The sequence below is a fragment of the Anastrepha ludens genome, chromosome 3 (assembly GCF_028408465.1).
Source record: "Anastrepha ludens isolate Willacy chromosome 3, idAnaLude1.1, whole genome shotgun sequence".
Classification (NCBI taxonomy): domain Eukaryota; kingdom Metazoa; phylum Arthropoda; class Insecta; order Diptera; family Tephritidae; genus Anastrepha; species Anastrepha ludens.
Genome location: NC_071499.1, coordinates 1,560,998 through 1,573,264, shown reverse-complemented (window position 1 = coordinate 1,573,264; position 12,267 = coordinate 1,560,998). Strand labels below are relative to the sequence as shown.

At 43.6% G+C, this 12,267-nt stretch overlaps 1 protein-coding gene across 2 annotated transcripts in view; it reads right to left on the bottom strand.

Annotated features, from left to right (window-relative positions):
- Positions 1-12,267, bottom strand: part of LOC128856810 (teneurin-a) — a 327,215-nt gene that overhangs the window by 28,018 nt on the left and 286,930 nt on the right. For both annotated transcript variants that reach the window (XM_054092157.1, XM_054092158.1), the window contains 4 exons: positions 7,505-7,672; positions 7,215-7,407; positions 4,923-6,301; positions 2,592-3,124 (listed from right to left, as the gene is read on the bottom strand). In XM_054092157.1, coding sequence (XP_053948132.1) covers positions 2,592-3,124; positions 4,923-6,301; positions 7,215-7,407; positions 7,505-7,672 — 2,273 coding nt within the window. The remainder of the gene's footprint in view (positions 1-2,591; positions 3,125-4,922; positions 6,302-7,214; positions 7,408-7,504; positions 7,673-12,267) is intronic.

The window sequence follows — 12,267 nt, the reverse complement described above, 5'->3', positions numbered from 1 at the left end:
ACCCTTTGGCCTCAGTACAAAATACGTAGGACGTAGAAAGTTCTGGGAACTCCACCCCATTCAATTTGCAAACTGGTAGTTGTGTTTACCGGTCACTGGATGATCGACACATTCGTGGAAACGCTAGGCTTACCTTTTAAGTCTCATTGCAGAAGATGTGGGGACCTTTTAGAAAAGGAGACAATTGATTACTTTTTGTGCAAATGTCTAAATTTAGCAGCTAAACGATTACGGTCACTGGGTGTTTCTTTCTTCGACGGCCTGGGGTAGTGCGACCACCTAAGGCCCATCAATCTTTCCCTTTACCTCAAGGACTCTCGCTTGCTGTAGATATCTGCCTGTTAGAGGTCTCAAAATGGTATAAAACGGCCCTTTAGTGCTACTTGGGAAGTGCCAGACTGGTATTTCACCCATCTCCCTTAATCAGGATTATTTATCACTAGATCATATTTGCTTGGCGAACTATAAAATTCAGAACAAAGTTCTAACGAAAGTTGTAAGTAGAGGTCAAATTAAGTAACAGACGTACATGTATTTAGATATTATTTCATTCTGTATAGAAATTTATATTATACATGGAAGGAAGCTTTAAGGCACCCAGCTTAGTAACGCTATGAATGATCTTAAAGGTAATATTTTGCAAATCATTTATTACTTAAGTTTAACGTCACTGAACGTCACTATTGTCATGCTACAACTGATGCTGCAGATATTGGGAATATTTGTTCAAGAGAAATTCCCCTAGTAACTTTATTTGTTGTTAGTTAGCTGAAAAGATATTATGGCGCAACTATTCAAAGAGTCAGAGAGTGAAATGGAATTACTGCATGTCTGCGAAATACTCACCATTTAGGTAGTTCATTTTAATATGTGCCTTAGCAAGAAACACCATCTATTCCAAGTCAATGTCAAATATGTTAGTACAGAAGCAGGAAAGTTTTTACCAGATATATTGCAGTTTTATAGGAAGGAGTTCGATTGCAAGTGTGAGTGTTCTTACGAGAGTCCCACAAGTAAGTATTTCGAATAATTTTGTAACGACGAACACAGCCACTTAAACTTATATGGGGTGGCTGTGACCTATAACTATGAGTTGTGCTAAAGTTAATGAGCAGGTAATTAAATGCCCCCCTACCTAACTCCACAATACGCCCAGTGTTAGTGGATGCCTCGTTTGCGCTATTAATCAATATTTTCCATCCTCCTCCGAATCGAAGTGATAAATCGTCTATACCGTCTGCCGCCTTTACTGTAAGCTGGCTTGCACTTTTTGCTGCGCCAGTGAGTCGCGGCCGTGTGCTTGTGTGCAAAAATACACATTTCAAGGTATAAATTTGTGCGCATTACCGAGGCTTAATTAGATAAGAGCCAATATAATTAATAAAAGTCCGTAGTGAAATCACCAGCAGGAGAAGAATTCGGAAAGAAAAAAAGAAAAATAAATACAAAAAAAAAACTAATTGTAGTGAATTATCAAAGTACGGGTCGGCAGGGGCCGTCAGATGGACGGATGAAGGCGAGTAGCAACCACCTCTGACGCACAAAACATTCAGCAAGAAAAATCAATAGGGGTAATTAATCAAGTTACAACAGCAGTCCAGCAGCTCAGAAACTCAGTCAGCCGCATACATCGGCTGCAACACCTAAAAGTATGCAAAGAGTTAGACGTGTCCGCCCTTGGTCGGAGCTGCGCCTGCTTCAGTCGATAGGTCAGGCCAGCCCACTGAAGTGCCTAACTGTGTGCAAAATGTGCGAGAAGGCAAAAAAGTGAAAATCAATCTTATAGCTAAAGTTGATGGCAACGGCATTAATCACCATTGCATGTAGTGATGTATGTGTATTTGTGTGTATGTATGCGTATGTATGTATGCCGTTATGTACACATTGCATAACCCCGAGCAGCAGTACATAAGAATCAAACGTAGTTACTCGCAGATCGTTGCTGTATTTGATGGATCTGTTGAAAGAGATAGCCAAAAACAGCAACAACACAAAACGTAAGGCATGCAACCCAGATTTGCGGACCTCGGCAAGGAACCATCCATTGTCTGACATGTGCGGTTAGGCTGGTGCAAATATGCAAAGCAGCTAAGAATTTGCAGATGAAATATGAATGTGTGCTGTATACATTCATGTGTGCATAGGTATGTGTGTTTCGCTGCAAAACTGAGCCCGAAATACGTAAAATAATTCACTCAAATAATTAGCTAATAAGATAATAAAGATAATAATTCCTATCGACAAGCTGCCTGCAATTTTTTGTTTTCAGCTACACTCACACATTTACGCCCACAAATATTCACATCTATTGTATATGCACTGCTGCCCTCGACGCTCTGTAATTTACAAATCTTTTTAGCTCTGGAATTAAATCAAATAAAAACTTGCAGCAGGGACAGCTTCTCATTTCTTTTTTAATCTTGTCGGCGGTTTATTCCGGCATCAAATGCCGTGCACCTGTCGACTGCAAGTACGAGCAGTTAGTCGTCTGCTGTTTTATCATTTAATCTTGTAACTGACCTCCTAAAGCTCTACACTTTTTTTGCCAGATGTGAAAAATATGATAGCTGGCGCTTATTTGTGAAGCTTACCTTGGTCCGCCACATTAATGACACCGTCCTGCGCCACCGAAATTGCCGAAATCGCCTGGAAGCGAGCATTCGACGATAACAGGGTCTCCGCGTTGCTTAAAGTGCCATCATCATTCATGGCGCCGCCCATGCCATTCGCTGCAGCTGTTGCTTTGGCGCCTAGCAATATTGTTGTGGTTGTCGTTGGTCCAGTTGACATTAAATTACCACCGGCTACAATGCCTGCCAGCCCGCTGGGAACGCCGACCGTGACACCGACACCACCGCCACTGCAAATGCAAGGTGCACCCACTCCCACACCACCATTGGACGCTCCATTACTAGCAGAGACAGCGCCATTTCCGTTTCCTCCATTGCTGTTGCCGCGCCCGTTACTTCCAGCTGGTGTTGTTGGTGTAGTGGTGCGTTTCGGATTCATAGTAGTTGAGTATGCACTGCTAGCGACACCGTTGCCTGTTGATGAAAGCGCCGAGGCCAGACTGGATGTTGAACTGTTGACAGTGTTGCCATTGGAGCAATCGCAGGTTAGTGAACTGTAAATGAGAAGAGCAGAGTAAAGCGGAGGTGTTGAGAAGGGAATTGACAAACAAGTGAGGTGATGAGTGCTTAGCTGAAAAAGTTCTAAAGTATGGGTATGTGAGTGTGTGTGTGTATGTAGCAGGAGAAATGTGATCCGAGACCGTGACAGTGATGTACGAGCTAAGGTCTCCGATTATACGAGTAGGCCGGAACGACTATGGTGACACAATCACATTTGGGTGCTTACGTAGTTGCGTCTGTTGGTTGTGTAGTTGTGCAGAGCAAACGTTAATTTGGTTATGAGCTGCTGCAGTTGCGTCAACTTGATATCCGATCATGGGCAGGGCGCGACAAATGAACTCGGCATCAAATGAAATCACGCGAGTAAATAAAGTAAATTCAAGGATGAGACCACCGAAACGCGCATACATCGCAGCAGACGATTAGGGCGCTTAAGTGCTGCCGCTTCGGAAAGTACGGCAAATCTAACGGGGCTTAAGTAATAGCACAAGCAAACGCTACTGAGAGCCAGCTGAAAATGATGCACGTGAAGTGGCTTGGAAGGAGAGGTGAAAACTACAATTGTTCTCCCCAGGACATAACCTTTTGTAAAAAACAATGGGATACTAAAAATAGAAGAACATATCACAAAAGAGTAAAGAATGCCTTGCATCGCGAGAAGTGAGTAGAAAGAAGTGCGATGAGTTGCAGGGTTATCTGCGGCAAAATATGCAGTGAAAAATTAACAACTTGACAACACAGTTAGGCAAACAGCGACAGATTAACAAACGAACGAACGAACCACCCAGCCAGCCAACCAGTCAACCAACAAATGAGCCAGCCAACCGCCCGCCTTGCTGTTCTGCTATTCTGCCACTGTGCGCTGCTGTGTGTGTGCTGTCGGGACCGGCTGGGCTGGGCTCGCCGCAATGACGGAGCACTGGTTGGAGAACATGCAGCTGGCACTCATAAGGACATGTAGATATATCTCCCACATACTTCAGCTTGACAATGTTGTCAGCTGTTGGTAATGATGAGAGTCGGTAAGGGAATGAAGGAGCAGTTGCAGGAATAAGGACAAAAGGATGGTGAATTGGAAATAAAAATTGTGATGGAAGAGCCGCAAATGGCGCTATGCATATTTGAGAAGATTGGTTTGCGGGAAGCGCGGTGCAAATAACTGATATGTTTAGGTCGTTGGCATTTGGTGATAGTTTTATTGTTGGCTCGAAAAGAAAAAATGTTCAAGGATTAAAATTATCGCTTACGATTGTACGATTATTTTAAATTCTAGACTTCTGGACACTAGTCCGTGTCTGTGGATAGAAGTGTGTGTGTGCTATAAGAAAATTTGTTTTCTTCATTTTGGTGTTTCATGCACGGAGATTCGAACCGACGACCTCCCGAATGGTAGTCACACACCAGCTCATTCGGCTACGGCGGTCGCTAGCGATATTACTCTTGTCAATATGCTTGAATATGAATTCTTTTTGGCAACGGCGCTGACTCCTTCAGCTATTTTCAGCTTCGTTTCAATTAACAGTAATCTGGCTATTTTTAGGCTGGTTTTTAGTGAGTTCGTTAATAGAAAATTTGTTATTCGACTGATTCTTATATACATCTTATTTTTATTTATTCTTATTTACTTCTTAATCTTATTTATAAATAAAGTGGCAGCACCAATAATGGCGCACATTTAAATCAACTAAAGTTGCCTATTTTAGTAATCGGGTGCGCGATTCCCAGCGGGGTTGAAATGCAGGTGTTTTGTGTATTTCATGTAATAGTTTTTAGAAAAAAGTCCATCCTTACCCCAAACCTTCTTGCTTTCCGGCAAAGTAACGCATACTTCCCGCCGTGTCCACCACACGTATCGAGTTCACCCGTCGTGAGTCACTATCGGCGATGTACAGATCCCCAAACGGTGAGAAGGCCATTGCAAGCACTGTACCCAGTACATTTTCCGATGTCTTGTTGGATTTATCCTGCCCATTGTTGTTGCAATGCAGAGGCGTACCAGCCACAACGCGTATCTTCATGTCGGACGTTAGGCGCAGCACCAGCCGATCGTCGATAAAGTGCAGCGAACCATCTAGTGGACTCAGCGCCAAGCCCGTTGGCCACTGTAGTTGCGCTTGATTTGCCATTAACGTACCGGAGCACGGTGCTGGACTCCAATGGTTGTGGTGCCCATGATGTCCAATCAGTGTGTGTATGATTCCCTTGGGATCAACCGCTCGGATGTTAGTGCCGTCCGCAATGTACATGGTGCGATCAGCCGCAATGGCTAGCCCTTTAGGATGCGAAAGTCGAGCTTGCAATGCAGGGCCACCATCACCACAGTTGCCTTCATCTCCGGGTATGCAACGCTGACCGCTGCCCACAATCGGCTCGCTGTTGATGCTGGGATCTTTCACTTTTTCCAAGCGCAGCAGTCTTAGAATTTGATGCCGCTCTGGATCGGATATGTAAAGGTGGCCATCTGCGGGCGAAACAGCGAGGTAATACTGATAGGAAACTTGTGTGGCACTCAGTTGCAATATGGTGTAGACTTTGCCATCGGGCGTGATGCGTCGCACCAAATTGAAGTCACCCACATAAAGGCTTCCATCTGGGCCGGATGCCAATGCAATGGGCGTGAGTAGTTTGGCATCTTTGGCGATACCGTTGCAGTGGTCTGGGCAGTTGAGCGGACGCTGCAAGCCGGTGCCCATCACTACTTTTACTGTGCGCGGGTACTCCTTCATGTGGAGTGTGCTGCCATCGCCTTTCTGCAGTATGCCTTCGTGGAAGTTGTAGTGGTGGTGAATATCCAGACCCCAACCACCGATATCAGAAATATCGACATCATAACCCTGTAGCTTGGCGGTCTGCGTAATCCAAACTGGCATTTTGCAAGTCGAGTGTTGATAGCCGACCGAGATGCGGGCGATTGTAACGCCGTACACCTTTTGGCGATAGACATTGCGTTTGTTCCAGGCGAACGTGTGTATCAGGTTCGGATCGGCCTCGTACGTCTTCACATGAAGTGCACCCTCAATTTCAACGCCCACATGAACATGAGTTAGAGTCTTTGGTATTTTTTCGGCGGTTAGCCGCATGCGTACGATGCTCAAGTAGCCAGATGCTTGCGACGACTGATACGTAAGATGCAAATCCGAGCCGGGTATCTGTATGGACTCTTGTACGATCTAAAAGAAGACAAGTTTATTAGTTAAAATACAGGAATTTATGAGTCAAAATGTTCAATGTTAGTGTGCGCAGTGTTAAACGTTAAAGGCGGAAGTTGAAAAGGAATAGTTTGTAAGGACGAAAGCAATTCGGTCAAGTACTCCCGTGACCCTATTTGAGCAACGTGAGGGAAAACTTAGAGATCCGCAAAGTTTATTTTAATTTAATTAAAATGCTCGGATAAGACAGCTGATGTCAATGCCAGCAGCCAGAGGCCAGCACGGGGACGTGCAGCAGCAGTGGCGAAGCGGTGCCAGCGTAGTAGTTATCCTTGGTGCGAAAATGTGAGTGCTTTTGTTATTGTTGTTGGCGTCTGTGCTTCTGCAGCAACCTAAGCTCATCATAAATAATGCAAGGACGAGTAGAAACTTTTCCCTCTGCACTCGCAACCTCCGCATGAGCTGCTGCTCTCGCCACTGGTGTAACCGTAATGTTTTTAATTTTTATATTGTTTTCTTTCCATTCGCCAAGGAAAGCACATGAGTGACTTTAAGTGCAGAGCAACTTAAAAAATAATCAAGCACATCATAAGCTTAGACGCTCTGGGCCGCAGGCGACGAAGAGCTGAAAGGTGGAGGAGGTTAAAGAAAGCTGCATCCTGCGGTGTATTGTTGCACTAAAGTCTGCTAGCAAAAGGTGAAACAAGGCCAACGGACACGTGCAAGGATGAAAGTCCATCCACCTACAGTAGAGAGGGACACAGCATCTTAACTATGTTGCAAGAGCCGCGGCTAACTAATTAAGTTAGAACAGGAAATTCTGTTTAAGCTGGTTAGAACGGATAACCTTGCTGAACCTTGCTGTAGGAATGGGATAAATAATAGTCGGAGAAATGGACGCCTTGTTGTGTGTTGTTTGTTTGCTTCTACTCACCTGTGTCTCGGCAAATATGACGCGCTTGCCGGGCATGGCGCCCACGCCGTTCGGCATCCAAGTACTAATTAATTGGGGTTTCAGCTCCTCGTGGTCATGCTCCACGCATATTTTGCTTACATCCACTTGCTCATCGGCGAAGTGGTAGAGTATAGAGTTGAGGAAGGTGAGCGCCGGATTCATGGGAGCCACTCTGTAAAAACAGCAATGCAGAATTTTATAATCATTAAAATTTGATCCGGGCGATTTAATTACACAACAACCACGGCCTTCGATTGGCTAAAACTTACTTTATGCTGCGGCCATTGCTTTCATCGTCGTCGCTCAATTGCATCTGCACGGGGGGCAGTACCACAATACGATTCCATGGCACAAAGACGGTGCGCGTGAGTGGCCTGAAGGGTGAGCGCTGGAATTGCAACGTCACTGCCCCACCACCGTTAACGAGCACATCGAACCTGTTCGGGGGACAAGGAGTGTAAGTGTAAGTGGAGGAAAATCAATGAAGTTTATTAACTAGCATACAATTTGGCATACAACTACAAATCAGCGCCAGCATAGCCAGCAAGCAAGTTTAAATGTATTCGGATTACATATACGCACCACCCTCACAAGAAAATGCCGCGCGTGCGACTCAGGTTGCATAGGCGCCGACGATTGGGCTCTAATTAAACATAATTTATGAAGTCTCTGGGACGACTTGAAGCCTGTGCGTGCAAAACAAGTACGAGCATAGAAGCCGGTGTGGCTATTTGATGGCTGAGCAAGAGCAGGGCAGCAGTACGAACGCGTCCATCGATGTTTCCCTGTTGCTTTATTACGTAAATTCGAATAGAGAAACTACAACACTTACTCGCATTTGCGTCTAGGAAGACTCGCCATCACCTAAAATCTACGCTTTTGGCGCTCACAACACTCTCTTACTTCCACCATTCTGATTTCATAACAACGCTTCTATGTAGACATCCGTGTGGTCTTAAACAAAACTCTTCCTTTTTCATGGTTTTGCTTTTTTCTTTGCAAAATAAATCTTACGGAATAAGAACTCGGCAGCGACCGTTGTCCGCTGGGAGTTATTGGGAGTTGGTGTGATACTGAATCTCTCAATTAATAACAACTGCAGCAAGAAATATTGACGATGAATGAAGTAATGCGCCAAGATGTAGTTGCAGGTGGAGAAATGTGTATTGAAATGGAATGGAATTACTTGAAGAAAAGTTACGAGTCTTAATTAAAAGTGTAGTCTACTGCATTGGAGAATAAAAACAGCAAAAAATCGAACCAAAATCTCACGTAAATTATTATTAGTTTTTTGTTGTAAAAATATGTTTTTTATAGTTTAATTAAAAACTGTATCATTTTCTAACCGAACTGCTTACAAAGTTAAGCAGCAGATGTTATCAAATGGGGTTTGGGGTAACCCTTCATCCAATAACAGTTGAGAAATTCATTCGTACAACAACTGGAATCGATGCTTAATCGCATTCGGAAACAACTTCCTTAATTCAGCGTAGCTGCCGACTTTCATAGTTGCTTGTTCGGCTGCTGTGTCAGTGGCTATGACCGACAATCAATGTGCCGACAACCTAGTACACGCACACATGCATACATATCTGCACACAAACGTTGCGCTGACAGTCTACGAGTAAAGCTACATATGTCCTGCTTGAAGGACATTTTTCATTTTGGAACAATGAACACACATTATGCGATGTTATTTCGCTTCGAAGCTTCCACACAAGCGCATGGCCGTAGATGAGATTCTTCTCCCCTTCTGTGTGTAGTTGCGGACGCGCTTTTCTGCTTTTTTATAGTATTTGTGTTCATTTTTTCCTTTGCATTGTACGAAATCCAATTTCGTTGTGACATTTACCGGCCACTAAGCTTTCGTCTGCCCCTTGCCGCGCTCCATATTCGTACGACCACAGAAAACATAGTGCGGTTTTGCCCTTAGTTTGACCGCCGTCGCTTAGATTATTGTTGTAGTTGTTGCGATTCCTTTTATAAGCAGCAACGCCGTCGAGGGTTTATCTATCGCTGCGGTGTCAAGTGTCTGTGTGTGTTATTATGTGTCGCATGGTTGTGATTTTGATTTTCCATCTTCAAAATGGCTGCTTGCCTTGCACAAGCAATACACACACACATCCACTTAAGCGACCGGGAGAAAAATGTTGGCGGAAATGGCGCAATTTCCAGCACAGGATAACAATATCGAAGAGAAGGAATACGTTTCATCAAAGTCGACTGCCCTTCAACCGAAACTTATTTGTTTTTTCATTTATTAGTTCTGCACAAGCAAATGCCCTGTTTAAAGCAATTTTTAATTTGCCGAAGACACTTTACTTTATATATTCAATTGCAATATGGACCAACAAATGGCGTATCCAACTAAGCAACTCAAAATCGGTACACATTGGATGTGGCCTGAAAAAAAACTTTACAAGTCAGTTGTTGCTGTTGTTTTTGCAGCAGCATAAACATGCCCCTTACACATACGGGAAATGCTGCTGAAGTGACTGTCCTTGGCCGGATATAAATCTGGGTCGCTTCGGTTACGTAGAGCCGCCTGTCGTTGGAACGAAAGCCAGTCTTCATGAAGAGCGTAAATATACAGAACTTCAACAAGGCCAAATATCTTTGAGTATCCCTGAATACTAAACTGCGCTGGAAGGCGCATGTCAAGAAAAAGCGTGAAGAGCCGGAATTGAAAATTAAAAAACTTTATTGGCAAACACTCTTTTCTGTCAACCCACAGCAAACTACTCCTATATAATAAAACTCTTAAGCCAGTCTGGGCATATGGCATTCCTATTATTACCCACTATTATCCACCGAAGTGAATCACAACATCGTCAATGCTGCATACTTTATGGGAAACCTCGACCTCCATCTTGATCTTGGTATGCTACTAATCACTGATAAATGAAAATGTGTGCCATGGCTCACAAATAACGTCTAACTGCACATGTCAGCACTGAAGCGTTGATTTTGCTCCAGCCAAGTACTCGTTGGCGGCGGCTTAAGCCTAAAACAGTTTTAGACCAGATGGGCATGCAGTAATAGCAGTACTTCATATATTTATAAAGGGTGATCAATTTGAGGTATTGGATTTTAAATTGAAACAAAACAACGAGAATTCAAATTGATTGGGCAATTCAATATTTTACTATTATTAGAGCCATTCATGAATTTTATTTTGGATTTACTTTGGATTGCACTTTGGCCCAAATGTGACGATGTTTCTTATTGACGTAGCCATTAAGCCAAAAATTGGTCTCTTTGCTGACCACCATAAGTAGGCCTGAATTCGGTGTTGACTGGCAACGGGTATTAGTTGTCAAACTAATGTTCGCTTCTTCGTCGGAGCTGCACCATCCATCCGTTCAGTATATTTTAGTCCGCACAGTTGTTGGAGTTTCATGGGCTTAATAGTTGTCTTGCTCCTATAGTAAGACTGGATTTCATGGGTCTATCTTCTTTCACGCTCATGGATAATCCTAACCTTCATCGCTTTCTTCTCTGGAACCGCATCGAAAGCGCTAAATAATGACTTTAGTTTGTTAGAGAGAGGAATTCAAAATTCTTCCCTGGCCCACAAAGTAGTTGTTGGATCACTATTTTTGCCCCGGAAATGTTTGCAAATACTTCATCACTTCATTTCACTAGTCGATATTTAATTGCTTGCTAAGCAATTTTCGCCATATACATTTCCCGGAAATTCAGTAGCGTTTTCCACAGAATATTGCATGTTCAGGTGGCCGAGCTCTTCTTCTTTTGCAAAACATTTCTGCTCTGCGTTGATTGCCAGATTTCTTTGTGTTGTGTTTTTGGCTTAATTGAAGCCGCTGATGTTGGCGCAGTTGCATTGCAGCGGAAATGGCTGAATTAATTTTCCGCTAAAAGCTATTTAATTAGACGCAAAACAGTATGTGCAAAAAATAAGCCCCAGCAGCAAACACAACTTCAGCTATATCCCTAACTAACGAACAGCCGAGCTATTGTCGAAATGCGCAGCGATGTGTGTGGATGTGTGCGGGTTTCCCACCGCCCTAGCATACCCATTTCTAAGCTCCGCGCAACCACCTGTTTATTTACGTTATCCTGTTTTGTGCACAGTCGTTGTTTCATTTGGTGACTGGGGTTATTGTGAGTGTGTGTAATTCCTCCCCCTGCTTGTTACTGTACTTTAAAATCTTGCTCTTTCGTTCGCATTTTGGTGCTTTTGTTGCTGCCGGTCGGCCATGGCGCCGCTATTGTTGCTTTTATGTTTTTCGGTGTACTTTGCCAATCAGTATTGGCTTCTCAGTGGTGTGCGCGTATCTATGTTTTGGCATTGTGCTTTACTGAATGAGTCTTCGCATGTGCGTGTGTGTTTGTCTGGGTTCTTTATTGTTTAAATATCTAATGCGGGTCGAAAGGATTTTACCGCGGAAAACACAGCGCGGCGTTGTGGCAGTTGGCAGCGAAGTTGATAACCTTTGCAGAAACAAACAAAAGTGTAGTTCTGTATGATGAGTGGAATGTGCACAAATACCTACTTGCAGACCAAAAAAAAAATATATATATATAGTATACATACATAAGTATATCCTTCTTTGCTAAACTAGTCTGTACACACGCACACGCACGCATATGTATTCAATTTCATTATCCAAACGTCATTGTGCAGAGCGATATTTATTTGTAGCTACAAGAATCACCAAACATACACAGCCACATATACATACAAACACGTCACACATCAAAATATATCGATTTTCGATTAGTTCGCAAAATTCTCAATAAAGTTCACGCAAGTGGGGAAAGTTACTGATCGCCATTCACTTGGGAATGGCCAGGACGATTCTTCTGCATATGGTTCAAGCAGCTCACAACGGCCGGGATTAGCCCACGTATCCTCTGGGTAGCTTCCGAACACCCGTTCGGGAGTGAGCTAACGTGAGAAGGCAAAACATTCCAGGATAGCTGGTTGTGCATTGGGTTTGGGACCCGCCACTTAAAAATCCCCCCCAATGAAAAGTTTGAAAAAGCCTCGGATGAGACCTCCCTATAC